Below are 21433 nucleotides of genomic sequence, written 5' to 3' on the forward strand. Positions count from 1 at the left end.
GTGGGATGCCAACATTACAGGTACAGACTCAGCCTACCACGCCCTGGCGCCAGTCTAAGAACAAAGTATTCTCAAACAGCTAAAAAACTATTAGGGCCAGAGAAAAGAAATGGAATATACCTCACTAAATATGTACTTCACTTTACATGGCTTGATTTTCAATGAAAACAAATTTTCTTACGTAATACTCTTTAGAAGCAACTATCTTCTACAGTTCTCAGTACTGCTCTTTTAACACGAAGTTTAATTATGAAGCTATTCTTATTAATTTTCAATATGCCAGAAGAACGTAAACCTAGGATTTTTGCCACAGTTACAAATGTTAAAATTGAAAGGTACACAGATTTGTTTCATCCTAGAAAATTCATTGCTTCTGTGTGGGTGCATCACAATATGGCATATTTTCTAAAAGAAGGTCTTTCCTAGGAACCAATTCTGAAAGAAAAATAAAAAAAGAGAACAATTAAAGTTATAATATTTAGAAAGTTAGAATTAAAGTTAGAATAATAGAAAAGTCCAATCATTACATAAGTGCAAGTGTTTTCCTTTCCCCCTAAAACTGAACCGAAGTAAAATGCCCAGTACGCTTTCCAAAGATAACTTTCCTCCAGATGACGTACAAGGTGGAGGCCCTGATTCGAAAGAGACACAGTAATGGGATTCTCACTTCACATAAAATTACAGGGGCAGAGCTGGCATCGTGGCACAACAGCTTAACCCCTTGCCTGCAACACAATTATCCAATAGAAAGCCGGTTCAAATCCTGTCTGCTCCACTTCTAATCCAGCTCTCCGCTAATCTGCCTGGGAAGGCAGCAGAGGATGGGCCGAGTGCTCCGGCTCCTGCCACCAGCTTGGGAGACCCAGCTGGAGTTCCAAGTCCCTGATTTGAGACGGGACCAGAACCAGGTGCTGTGGCTATTTGGAGAGTGAACCAGTCGACAGAAGATCAACCTTAATCCCGATCTCTTTCTCTCACTCATTCTTTGTAGTTATGCTTTTTAAATAAATAAATCTTAAAAAGAAAACAGAGCTGGTATTTGGCTTAGTCTCTGTCTCTGTGGGTTTGTTCCTTTGTCTCTCCAAACTAAAATATATACAACCAACTTCATCCTTTATTTACTAAATTTAACTAGTAAGAGGACAGAATCAAGTTACAACATATTTATGAGCTGGGCCCGGCACCGTGGCCTAGCGGCTGAAGTCCTCACCTTGAATGCGCCAGGATCCTATAGGATGCTGATTCTAATTCTGACAGCCCCGTTTTCCATCCAGCTCCCTGCTTGTGGCCTGGGAAAGCAGTCAAGGACGGTCCAAAGCCTTGGGAACCTGCACCTGCACAGGAGACCCAGAAGAGGCTCCGGGCTCCTGGCTTCGGATCAGCTCAGTTCCGGCTGTTAACAGCCGCTTGGGGAGTGAATATCAGACTGAAGATCTTCCTCTCTGTCTCTGCTCCTCTTTGTATATCTGACTTTCCAATTAAAATAAAAAGAAATCTTTAAAAATATATATCAATATATTATTGGCCATCAGATTACCAATTAAGAAACTTACGGCCATCAACTGGGAAATTTATTTATACCCCTTACTTACTACAGGAAAAAAAAAAAGAATGCTCTCCTAATTTAAAAATTCCAGATTTTACAACAATAGTTGTTAACCAAGGGTGTCTGAACTGTCATACCAACTAGAGAATGTTGCTGGAATTTTGTGGGCAGGAGCCAAGGACACAAATCTGCAATGAATGTGTGGGATAGTCTGGCACAGTGACCAATATTCTGTGCAAAAATCTCAATACGCCACATTGAGCAAAGTCATCAAACAACAAAAAATGTTTGAGTCCTGGGCAAGACACATTATTGAATTTAAAATTAAAAGAAAGCTTTTAAGATTGCAAAAAAGGGGCTGGCACAGTAGCCTAGTGGCTAAAGTTCTCACCTTGCACATGCTGGGATCTCATATGGGCACCAATTCTAATTCAGGCAGCCCTGCTTCCCATCCAGCTCCCTGCTTGTGGCTTGGGAAAGCAGTCGAGGACGGCCCAAAGCCTTGGGACCCTGCACCCGTGTGGGAGACCTGGAGGAGATTCTGGGCTTCTGGCCTCTAGCTTTGAAGCGGCTCAGCTCCAGCCACTGAGGCGCTTGGTGACTGAATCACTGGATGGAAGATCTTCCTCTCTGTCTCTCCTTCTCTCTGTGTATCTGACTTTCCAATAAAAATTAACAAATCTTTAAAAAAGATTGAAAAAAATCTGAGAACATACATGTTTCTCTTTTCTCCATAAAAATTGAGCCCACTAAGATATCATGATTCAAAAATGCTCCCACAGCTTGCCCTAAACGAACCTGTGCACACCCTTCAAAATGCCCAAAGTCCCAGGCCTAAATACTGTGGTTGAGCAAGCTGAGCCACTACTCGGGATGCCCACCTTCCACATCAGAGCATCTATTTTGAGTACTGGCTACTCGGCTTCTGATCCAGCTTCCACTAAAGTACATTCTGGCTCAACTTCCAGGGTCCCTGACACAGCATCAGAGACTTGAATGGCGTTCCAGGCTCCTGAATTCAACCTGGCCCCGCCCTAGCTGTGGCTGGCATCTGGGGAGTGAAACAGTACACAGAGACTCTGTCTCTCTCTTCTCTCATATCTGCCTTTTAGACAAATAAAATGGAATAAACAGAGGCCAGCACCATGGCATAGTAGGTTAAGTCTCTGCCTACAGTGCTGGCATCCCATATGGGCACCGGTTTGATTTCTGCTGTTCCACTTCTGATGCAGTTTCCTGGTCATGTGCCTGGGAAAGCAGAGGAAGATGGCCCAAAGTCTTGGGACCCAGCACTCATGTAGCAGAGCCAAAAGAATCTCCTGGCACCTGGTTTAGGGCCAGCCCAGCTCTGGCTGGTTGTGGCAGTTTGGGGAGTAAACCAGCAGATGGAAGATCAATCTCTCTCTCTCTCTCTCCCCCTCTGTAAAATATGCCTTTCAAATAGGAATAAATAGACCCTTAAGAAAAAAAAAAAAAGAAATAAGAAAGTTATTTAAGAAAATCATAGTAGTGAGAGACAAAAGACAGAACAACTGAGGAAGAGGAGACCGAGGAGTCGCGATGACCAAAGGCCCCTGGAGCTTCAGGCCCAAGCAAGGCTGGTGGGGCTCCTCCCTACTGCCCTCAAGGGCCCCATGATACAATGTGGGAACATCTGAACCACGGCACTGCATCCTGCATCGGTGCTAGGACCTCAGCTTTGCTAATTATAATGACAAAGAAGATAATATCCTGCATATTTAGCAAAAACACACTGAATTGCTTTAAGGAAATATACTCTACTGTATTTCTTCAAAGGATCTAACACCAAGTGGGCAGCCATGATACAAAAACATGCTCATTTTCCGGGTGGAGAACTGTATCTGCAATCTACTCTTAGAAAGTTCTGGAAAAAAAGAAGGAGCGATGACAATAAAGCAAATGTGGGAAAGTGCCAGCATTTGTACAATCTGGGTAAAGGAACTGATTTTTCTCATACCTTTTCTGTAAATCTGAATTACTTAAAATAAAACTTTTTTAAAAAAAAGACATGACTAAAACAAGTTTAACACAAAAGAAAAGGAAGTTTTAACAAACACATGCACACACACACAAAGATCTGACTAAAAATAATACTTCATTTTTTTTTTCAGAACTTTCTAAGAGTAAGTTGCAGACATAATCCTCCACCCTGAAGATGAGCGTGGTTTAGTACCATGACTGCCCACTTGGTGTTAGCTCCGCCTGAGAAATACATTCGAGTAGATTTCTTTAAAATCTTCAGTGTAGTTTTTGCTTCCACCTGCTGGTTCACTCCCCAAATGGCTACAATGTCTAGAGCTGAGCCAACCCAAAACAGCTTCTTGCATGCCTCTCTCATGGGTGCAGGGGCCCAAGGACCAGAACCATCCTCTGCTGCTTTTCCAGGACACAACAGGGAGCTGGGTCAAAAGCAGAGCAGCTGGAAAGTGAACTGGCACTTACATGGGATGCTGGCACTACAGCTGGAGGTTTAGCCTACTCCTCCACAGTGCCAGCCCCTGCAGGTTTTATCAGGGAATAAATTATAGAGTAGGCTCCACCTTACTAACAACAGCAACAATTTATAGTTTATGTAAGTACATTATGTGCTTACTTTACGCTCCACATTACAGGAAATAGACACAAAGGTGAGTCTAAAAGTCTCCAGCTTCAAGGAGCTTGCACCAAATGAAAATATAACAAATAGTATAATGTAATGTGTTACAGAAGTGGTCTAATACTTTTAGGCACAAATGAAGAGTGACTAAATCTGCCTATATTACTTTAGATTATGTCCAGCTCTAAATAACAAAATGTCCACCAAACAGTAGTTTAAAGAGGTAAGGAACTGACTTTTCTCATCGCATCAAACACAGTTTGAGGCAGTGCTGGTTAAGTCCTTCATATCAGCAAGGCTTTTTCTTCTGTTCTGGCACATTCCATGGTGGTTCTGTCTCCCCTGATACTGTCACATCACGTCTGCATGGCATGTGGGAACAGGAAGATGAGAAAAGGGCACAAGAGTGCCCCGGTTTACCCTACTGCTTCTCAACAGGAAAACAACGGCTTTCCTGGAGCAAGTAGACCGCTGCTTATGTAAGCCAGAAAGATGTTATGTGCTCTGGGAAATTATTTTCTTGCTTTGCATTATTGCCTCTTGAATGCACTTTTTCAGTTAAAAAGTACCCACCAACTACAACAACATGTAAAAATGCCCTTCTTCCCATTTATGGGGGACATTCAGTCACTCTCTGTCGCTTGAAGCCTCATGCACATTCAAATCAAATGCCTCCAGGTGATGCGGCATTCTTCCATCCGGCTCAGCTATTGCTAACATGCTAGGAAGCTACTGGAGCTCAGTACAAACCAAACAGGACCCAGCCACAGAAACCTGGAATGGGAGATACCCCAATCTACTGAAAAACCTAAAAGCCTGCTGGACAGGAAGGGCAAACATCCTACAGAGTCAATCTGGCAGCACTTAATTCTTGCTGGGACACCCAAGCCCCTCTCCAAACAGGCTGCGAGGCTCCTGGCTCTGTGCCTGCGGGATCCTCCTTGTCTGAGGGGGTGGGGTTACTCTGGTCGTTCACTTCTTGTGACAGGAGTCAGGCAGGGTCTCGGCACTGAAGAGAGCTAGCCAAACGTGGTTTCTCAGTAATGCAATTTACTAAAAAGCTTTTCAACTTAACATCTGCCTCCACTCATTTCTGTGTGCAAGTTGCCACAGGCATACATCTTGGCACAATTTTTCAAGCATGAAGACTGCATCTTTTGGTACTGCCTCTATGTTCTGCCCAATCCCTAACTCTTACTGTAAACCACTTCTTAAAGTAATGAAAAATAATAAGCTGAAGTGAATGAGTTCATCATATAGCTGATCTTTAAGAGAATGAGAAAGTCTTGGGGGAACCGATCTTGTTTCCTGGTAGTGCTCACATACCTCCTCCTACTGGTACTGGCTTCCATTTTAGTGGACAGGACCATCTGGCATTTTCAATTTTTCAAAGTTCCTAAACATGGACCTCTTATCCAGACTTCAGGTTGTAGACAGGAAGAGTGCCCCAAGCAAAGTAACACTCATGCTATCTCTGCTTTGCACACAGACCAGCTTAATTTGTTCATTCTCTTGTGCAGTATTTTACCAAAAGCAGGTAGAATGGGGCCCGGCGGCGTGGCCTAGCGGCTAAAGTCCTCGCCTTGAAAGCCCCGGGATCCCATATGGGCGCCGGTTCTAATCCCGGCAGCTCCACTTCCCATCCAGCTCCCTGCTTGTGGCCTGGGAAAGCAGTTGAGGACCGCCCAATGCATTGGGACACTGCACCCGCGTGGGAGACCCGGAAGAGGTTCCTGGTTCCCGGCATCGGATCGGCGCGCATCGGCCCGTTGCGGCTCACTTGGGGAGTGAATCATCGGATGGAAGATCTTCCTCTCTGTCTCTCCTCCTCTGTGTATATCTGGCTGTAATAAAATGAATAAATCTTTAAAAAAAAAAAAAAAAAAAAAAAAAAAAAAAAGCAGGTAGAATGATTCAGCACACACTAACATTCTGATATTTCTCTTATTGCTGCAGCCCCAGGTAGCTCTTGGTCTGCATCCCAAGCAATAAGAGGCTCTGACTCCAGGTTTTACCATCGTGGAGACTGCACGGTCAGGCCCACAGTTATCACATTCCCCGTACTCCTTCCTCCATTCAACTCTTCACATTTTAGGTTGTATAGTGTTAAACAGCTCACTTCTGAGAACAATATCTGTTGGTCTTAGTTATAAACGACACAAACAGACTCTGACTGATTAAGCAGAAAAGTCATTCATGAACACGCTATGCCTAATTCCTGGAATCGTGAGGTCTGAAGAACTAGGTAGGCTTGAGACTGGGCTTCCAGGAACAAGGACCAAAGCCAGGCTACAGAACCCACCTCATGATAAAGCTGCTGCTCCCCTCACAGCTCTAGCAAACACTGCACCAGATGCTGCCAGAAACTCAACTCTCCTACTTCCCCTTGCGCCACTATATCAAATGCCACTTCTCGATGAAGATTCGGATCCTGCAGCCATTGGTGCGACTCCTGCCAGCAAAACAAACTCTGTACACACCTCTTTCCTCAACGGAATTACAAATATGGGTGAGCGTGCTGCAACTTTATCAAATGCCCGTGCCTGAGCTGCAAAAGAAACTGAGGAACTGAAGTTTCTAGGTTCTATCCTAGGGAATACAGAAATCACACATATTGAAATTATTGAAAGACAGGAAAGAGAGGGGCAAACAGCTACAAAATCAACAAATATATTCTATCTCTTCATTCAATTCTTATAAGGTAACCTCTGGAATCAAAACATATCCTACACTTGAATATTTCTGGATTAATTAACTGCCAACACTTTAATGATCCCAGATGAGCCACAAGGGCATTTGCATGTTACACACTGTTTTCCCTGTGGTTCTGCTCCTGACTGTATCAATCGCTCCCGTGGGTCTCCCCATCAGCTCTGAGCAGTGTGACTTTAGCGCACTGCAGATGGGAAGCCCTGACGAGCGATTGCACTGAGATCATGTTCTGTTTCTTTATTTCAGACCCTGAGAAGACTGATGACTCTGGTTATAGTAGATAAATCAGTTTAAGCTAATTTGTGGAAAAACAAAACAAAACGAGACACTTCAGCTCAATTCTGGATCCAAATAAAAATTTAATTCAAGAGCCAAAAGAAAATCACTACAACTAGCACAGTTTGTAGCAGTGTGGCAATTATGGAGACATTTTACACACAAATAGCTTATAGGATATTAAAATATTTAACTCTGAAACATCGTGGAATGTAAAAAGAATGTAGACACAAATAAGGTGAAAGTGGAAAATCTGTGACATTTATGTGTTTTCCTCTAAGAACCTAAGTCTCACTCACCAAGCCTGGATTGGAACTCTCAGCTTATGTGCCTCACCACATCGTGGCACCAAAATGATGGTGACTGAAAAATCTACTTGTCTTTTTTATTTTTTTCTTCCTTAAAAGACTTATTAATTTGGAAAATCAGAGTTACAGAGAATGGGACAGACAGAAGGGGGTTTCAATTCACTGATTTACTCCAAACATGGCTGCAATGGCAAGGGCTGGGTTAGACTCGAGTCAGGAGCCAGGAGTTTCACCTGGTTCCTCTACATAGGGAGCAGAGGTCCAAACACTTGGGCTATCTTCCGTTGCTTTTTCCAAGCCATTGGAAGGGGATGGATCAGCAGTGGAACAGCCAGGACATGAACTGGCACCCATATGGGACCCCAGAGCTGGAGACAATGGCCTTACCTGCAATGCCACAATGCTCATTTCAACTTGTCTGCCTCCCTATACTGATTATAAAGATTTATTTATTTCTACTTGAAAGGCAGAGTTACAGGAGAAAGAGAGACATAGAGATCTTCCATCTGCTGGGTCACTTTCCAAATAGCCACAATGGCCACATCTGATTTAGTCTTATGCTAGGAGCCAAGAGCCACCTCTGGGTCTCCCATGTGGGTGCTGCAGCCCCAATCACTTGGGCCATCCTCCATTGCTTTCCGAGGATACCAGTAGGAAGTTGGATCAGAGATGGAGTAGCTAGAACTCTATCTCCACGTGGGATGCCAGTGCCACAAGCAAAGACACAGAGCTGGTTGCTCCTAGTTCTTTACACTGCACTCAGATCATGTCTCATCCACTATCGTATTTTCAGGGCCTGATACAACAACTACTCACTGTAGGTTGTGGGCTGAATCATATTTAATCCCTTCCCTTCCCTTTTTTTCTTTCTAAGATTTATTTATTTTTTGGCCTTGGCATAATGGTTCAATGAATAAATCCTCACTTTGCAAGCGCCATAATTCCATAGGGCTGCTGGTTGGTGTCCCAGCTGCTCCACTTCCCATCCACTTTCTGCTGTGGCCTGGGAAAGCAGTCAAGGATGGCCCAAAGCCTTAGGACCCTGCACTTACATGGTAGGCCTGGAAGAAATTCCTGGCTCCTGGCTTTGGATTAGCTCAGCTCTGGCCATTACAATCATTTGGGGACCAGCAGATGGAAGATCTTTCTGTCTCTCTGTAAAATATAATCTGCCTTTCTGATGAAAATAAATAAATCTTCTGTTATTTTTAAAGGTCATAAGCTGCCAGCTGGATCGGAAGTGCAGTAGCTGGGACACAAACCAGCGCCCTTATGGGATCCCAGTATTTAGAAGTGGATTAGCTATTTGAGCCACCGTGCGAGCCCCTGCCAGCCTGCTACAGTGCACCTTGCTCAAGCAGTTGGTTCCGCAACCCCTTCTCCCCCCACACTTGAGAAATATCACTGAATTCTGGATTCCTTGTTTAGGAATGACTCAATTCTGGCTGTTGTGGGCATTTGGGGAGTAACAGGAGAGCAGACCTCTCTCTGCTTTTCTGCCTTTCATATAAAATACAGTAACAATAAATACAATGTGAAGTAGAAGTACTTAGCTCTACAATTACAGCAAATGGAGTACAAGTTTAGTGCAGGACTAAACTGTCACTCCCGTAGAGGAGGACCCAGGTTCAAGTCCTGGCTCTGACTGTACATACACCCTGAGAGGCAGCCACTGATGGCTCACTTACTTGGGTCCGTCCTACCCTTAGGGGAGACCCAGACTGAGTTCTGGGCTCCTGGCTCTGGCATGGTCCAGCTCTGGTTATTTTGGGCATTTGGGGAGTAAACCAGTAGATGGAAAATCTCAATCTTTGCCTTTCATATAAAGCGCAAGCAAAATATTAAAATAATGAACATATAGCAAATACACAAGTCATTAACACCCATTTATAATTACATCACTATGTGATAGGAATTTTTCAATTCTATCACACCCAAAGCGGTCACCATAATACATGCTGCCTGAGGCTGACCTAGATGCTGGTTAGAGATGACTGTATATACACTTTTCTCACCAAAGGGTATAGATACAAATGTTCATACAATTATCCATTATAGTCCGAAACTGGAAACTACTCAAACAATAGAATAAATTATACTATGTTTATACCATGTTCATAACGAGTGTTGCTATATCCAACAGTAAAGATGGAAAGAGGCAAGACAAAACAGTCATCTTATGTGAAGCCAGCGACACAAAAGGCAAAAGATTTTATTGTATCAACTTCTTAATCTATAGTGTTCAAAGTCAGGATAGTGGTTGTCTTTGTGCAGGGAAGGTGAAGAGAGGAACAAAGGCCTGAGGGGATTTGGGGACACTGGTAAAGTTACAGTTTGATGTGGATGCTGATGACCCAGTTACTTCACCCTGTAAAAACTCACTGAGCTGTATATATATATATATATATATTTATTTATTTATTTCTGTTTGCATGTTATGTTACAATGGTCTACTTAAAACCAAAAAGTGTTCTGAAATTTTCAATGCCAACTCTTGCTTTCACTGTCCCCAAGATACTTTCATGTAAGAAGCCTAAAATAATGAATTACACAGTAGAAGGTGTAAAAAAAGATTTTGTATAGCTGATATACAATACCAGAAAATTTAAAACTCCAAATAAATACCATAGTCACACCATCACTGTTTTTGCAATATAGCTAGGAGTTAATGAACAAGAATAATAAAAAGGGAAAAAATAGATAAAATAAAATTAGTCAGAAACCATTTTTTTTTTTTTACTTACTCAGTGTATTGTGGTCTGTGTGGATACCTTGTATAACAGATGTTCTCAGTAACAGTTCAACATCGGAGCCTATTTTTATTAGCTGTTAAGAAAACCAAAAACGTAGAATGAATCCCGTTTTACGTAGATGTACTTCTTCTAAAACAACAGCTTCACTAATATTTCTTTTAAAGTTTTATTGCATTTACCCTTCTGAAACTATTTAAGTTGTATAAAAATATCAGACATGCATTTAGTTTTAACTTTTAACCATTCATGATTTTTTGTTGTTAAAACATGTATTTTGGCCCTGGAGCGATGGCCTAGTGGCTAAAGTCATCACCTTGAACACGTTGGGACCCCATATGGGTGCTGATTTGTGTTCTGGTGATCCTGCGTCCCTTCCAGCTCCCTGCTTGTGGCCTGGGAAAGCAGTCGAGGATGGCACTAAGCCTTGGGACCCTGCACCCACGTGGGAGACCCCGAGGAACCTCCTGGCTTCTGATCAGCTCAGCTCTGGTCGTTACAGCCACTTGGGGAGTGAACCAAACAGACAGAAGATCTTTCTCTGTACTTCCTTCTCTCTGTAAATCTACCTTTCAATAAAATAAATAAATCTTTTAAAAAAATACATGTATTGTTAAAGTGTGTTTCATAGCCTTGGTACAGTGCAGTGGGTAAAGCTACTGCCTGTGGCATTACCATTCTGCATGGGTGCCAGTTCAAGTCCCAGCTGCTGCACTTCCTATCCAGCTCTCTGCCAATGCAGCAGTAGAAGTCAGCCCAAGTTCCCGGGCCCCTGCATCCACATTGGACCTCTGGAAGAAGCTCCTGGCTCCTCGCTCTAGCTTGTCCCTGACCTGGATTGTGCTGTCACGGAGGGCTCTGGGGAAGCAGATATGAACCAGTAAATGGAAGCTCTCTCCTTTTTCTTTCTCTGATACTCCTTTAAACAAGTAATATATTTAAAATTTATTAAATGAAACTTTGTAGAAAGATGAGAATAGTATCCCAGGCAGAGCCCAAAGCAACCCTGAAATGGTAGCAATATTCCAATAGGTGACACAATTCAAGCTGAGGAGGTAAGGTAGCAGGGGTCACATCACAAATAGTCCTATAGGCCACAGGAGGTTCCTGGGTTTTTCTTTCAATTATTGGGTTGAGAAGAGAAGAGGTCAGCACAGAGATATAGCAAGCTAATCCTCCTCCCCATGGTGGCGGTAACCCACATGGGTGCAGCACGAGTCTCAACTGTTCCACTTCGATCCAACTCCCTGCTAATGGACTTGGAAAGCAGTGGAGGATGTCTCAAAGCCTAGGGCAACTGCAGATATATGGGGGACCCAGAGCAAGCTCCTGGTTCCCAGTGTCAGAGCAGTCCAGCTCTGACTATTGCGACCATTTGGGAAGTATATGAATGAAGGATCTGTCTGCTTCTTCTTCTCTTTCTGTAACATCTGCCTTTCAAATAAACAAAACTTTCAAAATTAAAAAAGAGAGAGAGAGAGAGAGAGAGAGAGAGAGAGAGAGAGAGAGAGAAAGTGAGCAACCCAGTCACGGTGGTCTAGTGGCAAAAATCCTCGCCTTGGGCGTGCCAGGAACCAACATGGGTGCTGGTTCTAATCCTGGAACCTCCACTTCCCATCCAGCTCCCTGCTTGTGGCCTGGGAAAGCAGTTGAGGACGGCCCAATGCATTGGGACCCTGCACCCGCGTGGGAGACCCGGAAGAGGTTCCTGTTTCCCGGCTTCGGATCGGCGCGCACCAGCCGTTGTGGCTGCTTGGGGACAGAAGATCTTCCTCTCTGTCTCTCCTCCTCTCTGTATATCTGACTTTGCAATAAAAATAAACAAATCTTTAAAAAGAGAGATAGAGAAGAGAAATGGGAAGTACCTTTTTAAACAGGGCTCACCCTGCCTTCAAAAATATTGAGAGGGGATGATGAAAACCGAAAGGAGGGGATTTTTAACAATCCAGAGAGAAACAGGAGACAATGAGGGGACGATGAAGATAATGTCTTCTGGGTACATTTTAAAGGTCAAGGCGAAAGGATTTGCTGGTGATTGATGTACCTGAAAGGACAGCAGTCAAAGGAAAAAGCCCAAGTTGCTCATTCTGATCACCTGAAGCAGACATGGAGAGCGCTGGGAAAGCACAGCTTCATTTCCAGATACCCAGGGAGGCAGCTGGCAGGCTGCACAGGGGCCTGCTCACCTGGCGGAAGCACATACAGAGCCTAGTCCTACACGTTAGGCTGGAGCGGCCTCGAGGAGGACGGACCAGGGTGGTCAGAGGCAAGCAGCAGGCACAGTGTATGAATCAACAAAAACACCCAGTGGTGCAGCAGGAAGCACAGCTCCACACTGCTACTAACCTCTAAGAAATTATCACTTGTTAAAGTACCAAAGAATACTCACAATTATCTGAAAAGACTACTAAACACTCCTATCTTTCCCCAATTACTTACTGGTATAAAATAGAATTTTCTTCATATATTTCTATATAAAACACAAACCAAAGTAGATTAGGTCAAGAGGCAGAAGAGAATTTAACTGATCTCCATCAAGTCAGTCATTAGACTTGCAAAAACATAAAGACAAGGTCACTCTTCTCACTGTTTTTTTTTTAATATAGTTGTTTCTCATAAACATTGATATTTGTTAAAATGTAATGGGCTAATTATCACTATTTTTAAATAAATCAATATATACTTTAAGAAAGTCTCACTTTCAATCTGCCCTAATAAATACTGACACAAACAGAGCCTTCTGGCATCCCTGATTTTCACAAGGGTATGAAACTCAGCACTGCTGGTCCAGAGGATGCTTAAGGTTCCTTTTGGGACCAAAACTTTATGAGCCCTCAAATACATAAAAATATATTATCTAAAAACTACCCCATGTGCAGCTCTTGCGGAAAACCCAAAGTACACATTACTATATGACAAATATATACTTTCTAGGACACTTAATGTTATATTAATATTATATAAGTAAACTGAATTTGGGATACTAGAGTTAATTTTCCCAGATTCATTGATAAAAACAGACATGAATAAAAATTTTAATCACAATTTCAAAAATTTTTAAAAAGATTTATTTTTATTGGAAAGGCAGATATACAGGGAGAAGGAAAGACAGAAAGATCTTCCATCTACTGGCTCATTCCCGAAGTGGCCACAATGGGGTGATCCCCTACTGCTTTCCCAGACCACGAGCAGGAGCAGGATGGAAGTGGAGCAGCTGGGATACAAACCAGTGCCTATATGGGATCCCAGGTGTGCAAGGCGAGGATTGAGCCACTAGGCTATTGTGCCAGGCCCACAATTTCAAATTTTAAAATACCATGTTGTTATTAAACAGGGCAGTACAACAAATACTATCAACTTCCATATACATCTTTTAACTTTTCTTCCAGTTATAGGCTGATTTGATTGTCATGTGAACATCACAGTTAAGCAAAAATATTTCCTTTTTTGTCTTTAGAGATAGAAATACATATCATTGTGTTTTGTTAAGCTCACTTATTAGAGGTACTTTTATTTCAAAATAATATTCTTATCTACCAAGTATAAATTCATTTTTATCAGATTTTTTCATTTGTGGAAATTCTATTAAACATGAAAGAATTTCTATTTGTATCTTCCTTTTTACACCAGTTCTTGTAATTGTTAACTTTGCAGATAACTTTCCATTTTCTGGGTTTTTCCCCTATGGATTCTTTCTGTTCATACCCTTACAAAAAGTTAAGACATGGCCGCTCTCAGACACGGTCTATTAATTAGAATATACAGTAGCATGTTTTTTCAATCAACAAATACTGGAACTCCTAGGGAGCTTGCAGGTTATTCTCAGCATAATGCCTTCAACCCAGCAAGTAATGAACATGTGAACGGAGAACTCAGAGAATGAACAGTTCATAAATGGGGCTGTTTGTTACCACTGTCTGGATAGGAACTGGAAGAAAAATAAATTGAGATGAGGTAAAAGACAAGTTCTTCTGTAGTTCAAAGTTATGACAACACCCACTCACTCTGCTGGGCCTGAGTCCCTCGTCCCAGGAAAAGGAAAAGTCCGTGTGTTTCAGGCTTGCTAGTGCGCTCTGGCTTTAGCCACGGCTACCTGCAGGTTCTTCTCACAGGGCCACTCACCTCCTCGTCAGAGCCCGAGGAGGTGAGCCTCTCCAAGCTACAGTTTTTTATGGTTTTAACTGGAAAGCACTGGGTTTCGTTTCGTATCAGTCCTCCGTTTTTTATTACTTCTTCTTTGCCAAGAAAATTTGTGACAGTTTTATTATAACTTGGAAAAACTCAACTACTGTACCTCCTCTATTTTCTTAGGAGAAGTCTCACTTTTATTACTTTTGAATTCTTCATTTATTTTTATTCTGGCTGCTGCAGAGAGAAAACAAATATATTGATTAGTTTCCTGGTTTATAAATCTGGTTACCGTAATTTACACATTATGTGCTATGACATTCATTATGTTACTTGTCTACTACAGGAAACACTTTTACCTCCATGTAAAACAAAGCATTAGAATAAGGATGTGAGGTGAGAGTGGAGCTCAGCCTTTTAAGCTGCTGCTTTGAATGCTGGTTCAAGTCCCAGCTGCTCTGCCTGCGGCCCAGCTTCCTGCTAACGCACACCCTAGCCAGGCAGCAGATGAGGGTTCAAGTACTTGGGTCTCTGCCACCACCTGCAACAAGACAGCAGTGCGACTGAGTCTGACTGGTCTTCTTGTGCTGTTGTGAGCTCTTAATGGAACAATCCACACAAAGTGCTTAATAAATCTGTAACAAATATTAACTATTCTTCAGAGTTAATCCTCCTAAAATTTTAAATCTACAAAAAAAACACCATGCAGACGGAGAGCAGCCACAGAACCTTCAAGGTGTGTTAGATGGTGAAAGCTTTGGGCTTCACATCAGATGACTTAGGCTAAATCCCAGGTGTCCCTCTTCCTATATGGGATATGGGACAAATCTTTTCATGTTCTGCCAGGTATTTTTTTTTAATCTGAAAAAAATAGGATTATAATTGTAACCATTTCAAACAAAGCTATTAAGAGAAATCAGGAATTCTCAAGTATGCACAAAATGTCAGATATCTTACTAGTGAAATTATTTTTTGGTGAATTATAGAAATTAAGGGGCTGGCACTGTGGCACAGCAAGTAAAGCCACCATCGGCAGTGTTGGCATCCCATACGGATGCCAATTTAAGTCCTGGCTGCTCCACTTCCAATGCAGCTCCCTGCTAATGTGGCTGGGAAAGCAGCAGAAGATGGCCCAAGAGCTTGGGCCCTTGCAGCCATGTCAGAGACCTGGAAGAAGCTGCTGGCTCCTGGCTTTAGCCAGCACCATTCTAGCTATTGCAGTCATGTGAGGAGTGAATTAGCAGATGGAAAATCTTTCTGTCTCTCCTCTCTGGAAATCTGCCTTGCCAGCAAAAACAATGAAGTGACTACTTCTTCAGAAGTGTAATGTGAATGAATCTTTATAAAGACATTAGGGGAAGGCCAGTGAGGCAAGTCCTTGAGACAGCAAGTGCTGTCTCCCATGCAGGGTCACGGAGCAGTAGCTGCCTGAAGAACAGACTTGGCCCAAAGGGTAAAAAAGACAGACTTACCTTCTAATGCTCTAGCATCATTTTTAAAAACTTGTTGTCTGGTCCTGTGCAATGTTTTAAAGAGCTGCAAAACCTGAAAAGAAAAACTAGCATTCAATAATATTTCAGTTTAAACAAGCATTACAATGATTAAACAGGATTTTTCATTTGTTTGTTTCTAGGCTATTTTTTTTAATATATATTTTTTTAAAAAGATTTATTTTATTTTATTACAAAGTCAGATATACAGAGAGGAGGAGAGACAGAGAGGAAGATCTTCCGTCCGATGATTCACTCCCCAAGTGACCGCAACAGCTGGTGCTGCACCAATCTGAAGCCGGGAACCAGGAACCTCTTCCGGGTCTCCCACGCGGGTGCAGGGTCCCAAGGCTTTGGGTCGTCCTCGACTGCTTTCCCAGGCCACAAGCAGGGAGCTGGATGGGAAGTGGAGCTGCTAGGATTAGAATCGGCTCCCATATGGGATCCCGGGGCATTCAAGGCGAGGACTTTAGCTGCTAGGCCACGCTGCCGGACCTAAGCTAGGCTATTTTTCAAAATAGCTGCTAAAAACCAGGGCCTGCCAAAATAACGTTTTCTTGTTACTTATCTTTTAATTAAAACCTTTGTGCTTTATTTTAAAAATTATACAAAGTTCTTAAAAAGTTACAATACGGAAGGCACTGTGGTAGAGCAGGTGGGCCACCATTTGAGATGGCTGGTTCTAGTGTTGACTAATCAACCTCTGATCCAGATCCTTCTAACGAAAGCAGGGGTCAGTGCAGGACAGCTCCCGTAACTGGGCCCAGCTACCCACGTGGGAGACCAAGTGACTATTGCAGGCTCAACCTGGTAGGCATGTGAGGAGCCAACCAGCACAGATCTGTCTCTAATTCCCTACTGCTCAATGGTTGTTTGAGCACAAAAGCAATCATTTTTGTTTAAGTTTACTAAAAAAAAAAAAAAAAAAAAAAAAAAAAAAAAAAAATTTAAAGTTAACAACGGGGGACAAGCATTTAGCCCAGTGGCTAAAATGCCACTGTCTCAAACTGAAGTACCACGTTCAACATCAGCTCAGGTTGCTGAATCCAGCTTCCAGCTGATGCAGCCTTTGGGAGGCAGCATTAGCAAGCGCAAGTGAGTTAGGGAGCTTTGGTGTTCAAGCGACTCGGCTCTTGGCACTGTGAGTTGAGTTCCTACCTCCCAGCTTTGGTCCAACACAGTGCAGAAGTCTGTGGGCCTTGGAAGTAAGTCATCAGCCGGGAGTTCTCAGTCTAGCTCTTTCTACCTGCCTTTCAAATAAATAACAACAAAAACCCTAAGAGACTTCTTTAGAGAGTTTTAGAAAGCCCAATTCTTTAGGTCAAAAAACACAAATTCAGTGTCTGCTTATAACTGGATGAAGACCTGCTTCTAGAAGGGTTCCAAATACTACCAAAAGGCAGGCTTCCAAAATAGTCGGCTGTACCACTCCAGAGAGGTCTTGCTTTTCTTAAAAAAAAAAAAAAAAAAAAAAAAAAAAAAAAAAAAAAAAAGTTAAAAGAAACTACTTTTCTTATTTCTCATGATAGTTTTGCAGGTAAAGGGATTCCCTCCTTCTCTTCCCACTCCCCCCCCCCCCCCCAGTATTAGTACAGTAATACAGTCCTCCAGCAACAGTTACAGATTCAACACTCTCGGGCCTGTGGTAGCTTAGCAGCTGAAGTCCTCGCCTTGAACACACCGGGATCTCGTATGTGTAATGGATCTAATCCCAGCAGCTCTGCTTCCCATCCAGCTCCCTGTTTGTGGCCTGGGAAAGCAGTTGAGGATGGTCCAAGGCCTTGGGATCCTACACCCATGTAGGAGCCCAGAAGAGACTCCTGGCTCCTGGCTTCAGATTGGTGCAGCTCTGGCCCTTGTGGCCACTTCGGAAGTGAATGGGGATGGAAGATCTTCCTCTTTGTCTCTCCTCCTCCAATATGTATGTCTGACTTTCCAATATAAATAAATTAACTAATTTTAAAATGAGAACCATGGCACTGTCGGTACAGAGAAAGGCAGAAACTCCCGCCTCATACTATTGAGGTATATTTAACTGCTTTACTGTCAGTAGAAATGTATATTGCAAGGTATCTTCACTTCCTCATATGCTACCCTCTACTATACGTTCACCTATGAGAATATATGTACGTACTTGTTCACCATAATCTATTGGTTTTTTTATTTTGCATGAAGGTGGCCTTATATCAGATAGGACATGTATTTGTCCTTTTGGGGTTGGCTTATTTCATTGACCATAACTGTCTCCAGTTGGGACCATTTTGTCGTAAATGGCAGAATTTCATTCTTTTCTTTTTTTTTTTTTAAGATTTATTTTATTTTTATTACAAAGTCAGAAATACTGAGAGGAGGAGAGATAGAGAGGAAGTGGAGCTGCCGGGATTAGAACCAGCGGCCATATGGGATCAAGGCGAGGACCTTAGCCACTAGGCCACGCTGCCAAGCCCAGAATTTCATTCTTTTCAAAGGCTGCGTGGTATTCCCTGGAGTAGATGTACCCCAGTTTCTTTATCCATTCCTCTTCTGATTTTTGCTATTGTAGATTGTGCTGTTATAAATACAGGGTGCAGACCACTTTCTCAGACGCAGATTTCATTTCCTTTGGATATATTCCCAGGAGTGGGATAACTCAGTTAACTGTCTGAGCACTCCCCATGCTGACTACAATACGACTAGGCCAGCCTACACTCCCACCAACAGTGGAGTAGGGTACCTTTCTCTCCACATCCAAGCCAGCAGATATTGCTTCTGAATGTAGGCCAGTCTCACTGGAGTTAGGTGGAACCTCAGTGTGGTTTTCATTTATATTTCCCTGTGAGCTAGGGAGCCTGAGCATTTTTTAATACGTCTGTTGGCCATTTGAAGTTGTTCTTTTTAAAAATGCGTGTTCATTTCCTTTGCCCATTTCTTCTTCACAGGATTGTTTGTTTTGCTGTTGTTCAGTTGCTGAAGCTTCTCGTAGATCCTGGATATTAGTCACCCACCGGTCGTGCAGTGTGCAAAGATTGCTTGCTTCTTCACTTTGCTGATCGTTTCCTTTGCCGTACAGAAGCTTCTTAGTTTGACGTAGTCCCATTTGTTTATTTCAACTTTTGCTGACTGTGCTTTTGCTGACTACACCATTGCTTATATTTAAGAAACTATTTTAAAAGATTTATTTTAGTTTTATTTGAAAAGCATTGCTAAAGAGAAAAGAATTCAGAGAGAGATTTTCTATCTACTGGTTCACTCCTCAAATGGCCATGAAACCCAGGGCTGGGCAGATCTCCGCTGCTCCACTTCCCATCCAGCTCCCTGCTCATGGCCTAGGAGCGCAGTAGAGGATGGTCCGATTTCTAGGGACCCTGTACCCATGTGGGAGATCCAGAGGAAATTCTCCTGGCTTTGGATCAGCTCAGCGCTGGATGTTGTGGCCATCGGGGAAATGAACCAGCAGCAGGAAGATGTTTCTGTCTCCATGTTGGGAAATTAGATGCTTTCTCACTAGTGTCTCATTTTTACCCCAGAGCTTCTTGGTTCCTTTTGCACCCTCCTCTACTCTTCTGGCACAGATGCTTTCTAAACATGCTAGGCCTCGGCAAGCACTTTTTGTAGGAGAATGAATTCTGCTTAACCTCATTTGTATCCAAGTCTTCCAGGCAACCTCCTACTTTTGTACTAGTTCCTCTTTGTGGAATACTCTTTTAGCTGATACGTGCCAAACTTCAGGCTTCAACTTACTTAAATTCCCTGAGGATTCTTTTTCCTTTTTTTTTGTAACTCACTACCTGCTAGATTTCCAAGGCAGTGGGGGTTGGCTTACTTTTGCCACCAAGCCTAGATATAAGGGCTACATCTTGGCTCTTGTTACGAATAGTTCCATGGGGACAGTCAACATACTCACCAGACGGTTAAGGCTGTGTGCCTCTAATGGTGACAGGCCAGATTTAAAGTCTATGGGGCACAAGGACATCCGTGGCTCCTGTCTCAGCCAGCGCCCACTACAGCTCCCAACTTGCCTCACTGAATTCAAGAGAGGGCAGGTCAGGAGTGCACACCGGTCTGACCGGTCAGACACAGGACCTGAAGGGACCCCCAGCTCAGACCGCCCGGGGTCCTCAGCCTATCTTGTGAAGCGTCACTTCTGACAGGACACGCTGAGGCGACTGGGTCTCCTCGGGTCCTGGTCTCAGGGCACCGTCTGTCATCCCCACCAGCTTTCTGGTGGCAGCGCAACGCGGCCAGTGGTGTCTGCTACAGTTCACAGGGGGTACAAAACGGCTCCTCCGACACAGACCCGGAATGGATCAAACGGGGGCCGGCTCGAGTCACGGATGACTCTCGGGGTCCTCTTAGGAAGCAGAAGTTGGGGCCACACTGCAGCCTCCCTCCCTCCCAGGCCGCCCCTCCGGGTGGTCGTTCGTCCCGTCTGAGGCGGCGGCCGCTTCCTCCGGAACGGCTCCTCAACCTCCACCGCCCAGCACTCCACACGACCTGCGTGAGGCCGCTGGCCCACCCTCCCGGTGGGCACCGCACGCACCACCGCCCGAGCCCTGTCACCTTCGCCGCCTGACCCATGGCTCTCCTCGCCGCGGCGGAAGCCTCCGAAGCGGTCGAGTCGCCCAGCCTCTTGGCAACCAATCAATGCCTAGCGTGGACTCGCCAACTCCCCCAGCCACGTTCCTACAGCGCCCCTCAACCAATCACCAGAGAGCATTTGGTTCGTAGTCCCGCCTTCCTAGGGAGGACCATAGAGAGGTGTCTGATTAAGCAAACGGCCACCGGTAAAATCGCGAGAAGCTGCGGGACCCAATTACTGGCGTGGGGAGAACGGAAAGCATCTTTACGCCATGTTAGTTAGGGGCAGAGACATTTCCGGCCCGAGAAGCCTCCTGCCTATTCAGCTTGTCTTTTTGGTTCCACTGGAAAGAGGTTGAAAATGGATAATAAATCCTGAGTAGAGGAGCACCTGGGGCGCTCAGAAGCTGGCAGAGGCAGGCAAAGATCCTCCTCTAATGGCTTCTAAGGGTACGCAATCCTGCAAGCACCTGCTCCTCATTTCCAGAACACTGAGACAAGAGATTTCTGCTTTTAGGAAACCCCTGGTTCATGCCACTTTGTTGTGACAGTCCTGGGAATCTGAAAAAATACATACAGTGAGATATAGGGAGGAAAAAAAAACAACGAAAAATGGGAGTAAAGTCTTCACTGGGGAAAAAAAAAGAAAATGGGTAATATATTAGTAGCATCAGGGTGATAAACAATCATGCAGCACTGAAGTGTTGTAACTTAGGATTCTGCAAGTCTCAAGGAAAACAACATTGTTGTAACTGTATTGCCATAGTTACTCAGATTGAAAGATTCAGATCAGTGGGCTTCCAAGGCCCCCTGTGTTTTGCTATTTTAAGGACTTCTAAGTCACCACAAAAATAGGAAAGTAATAGTCAAGTTAAAAAATCTAATGAGATGCATAAGATTGACAAAGCAACATTGAAATCGTTTCCCCTCATTTTCTAATTTAGGATGATAGCCTAGTTTTGTGAAAAGACATAATAATTTACTGTAATAATTTCTGGCTAATTAGGGTCCTGTGTTCAGTTAACCAAAACTTTTTTTTTTTAAGATTT

General features: G+C 43.5%; 1 protein-coding gene across 2 annotated transcripts; it reads right to left on the reverse strand.

Moving 5' to 3' along the window:
* Window positions 1-224: 224 nt before the first annotated feature.
* Window positions 225-20946, reverse strand: LYRM7 (LYR motif containing 7). Of its 2 annotated transcripts, none has more exons than XM_004586379.3 (5): window positions 20367-20936; window positions 15810-15882; window positions 14504-14574; window positions 10204-10285; window positions 225-435 (listed from the first exon to the last, which is right to left on the reverse strand). In XM_004586379.3, exons 1-5 carry the CDS (start codon window positions 20382-20384, stop codon window positions 365-367), a joined length of 315 nt encoding a protein of 104 aa, XP_004586436.1. In that variant the 5' UTR covers window positions 20385-20936; the 3' UTR covers window positions 225-364. The 2 variants fall into 2 exon arrangements, with proteins under 2 accessions (XP_004586436.1, XP_058533713.1); XM_058677730.1 differs by lacking the exon at window positions 225-435 and adding an exon at window positions 4452-4525 and having other exon boundaries at window positions 20367-20946.
* Window positions 20947-21433: the final 487 nt, after the last annotated feature.

Source organism: Ochotona princeps, chromosome 19 (genome assembly GCF_030435755.1).
Source record: "Ochotona princeps isolate mOchPri1 chromosome 19, mOchPri1.hap1, whole genome shotgun sequence".
Classification (NCBI taxonomy): domain Eukaryota; kingdom Metazoa; phylum Chordata; class Mammalia; order Lagomorpha; family Ochotonidae; genus Ochotona; species Ochotona princeps.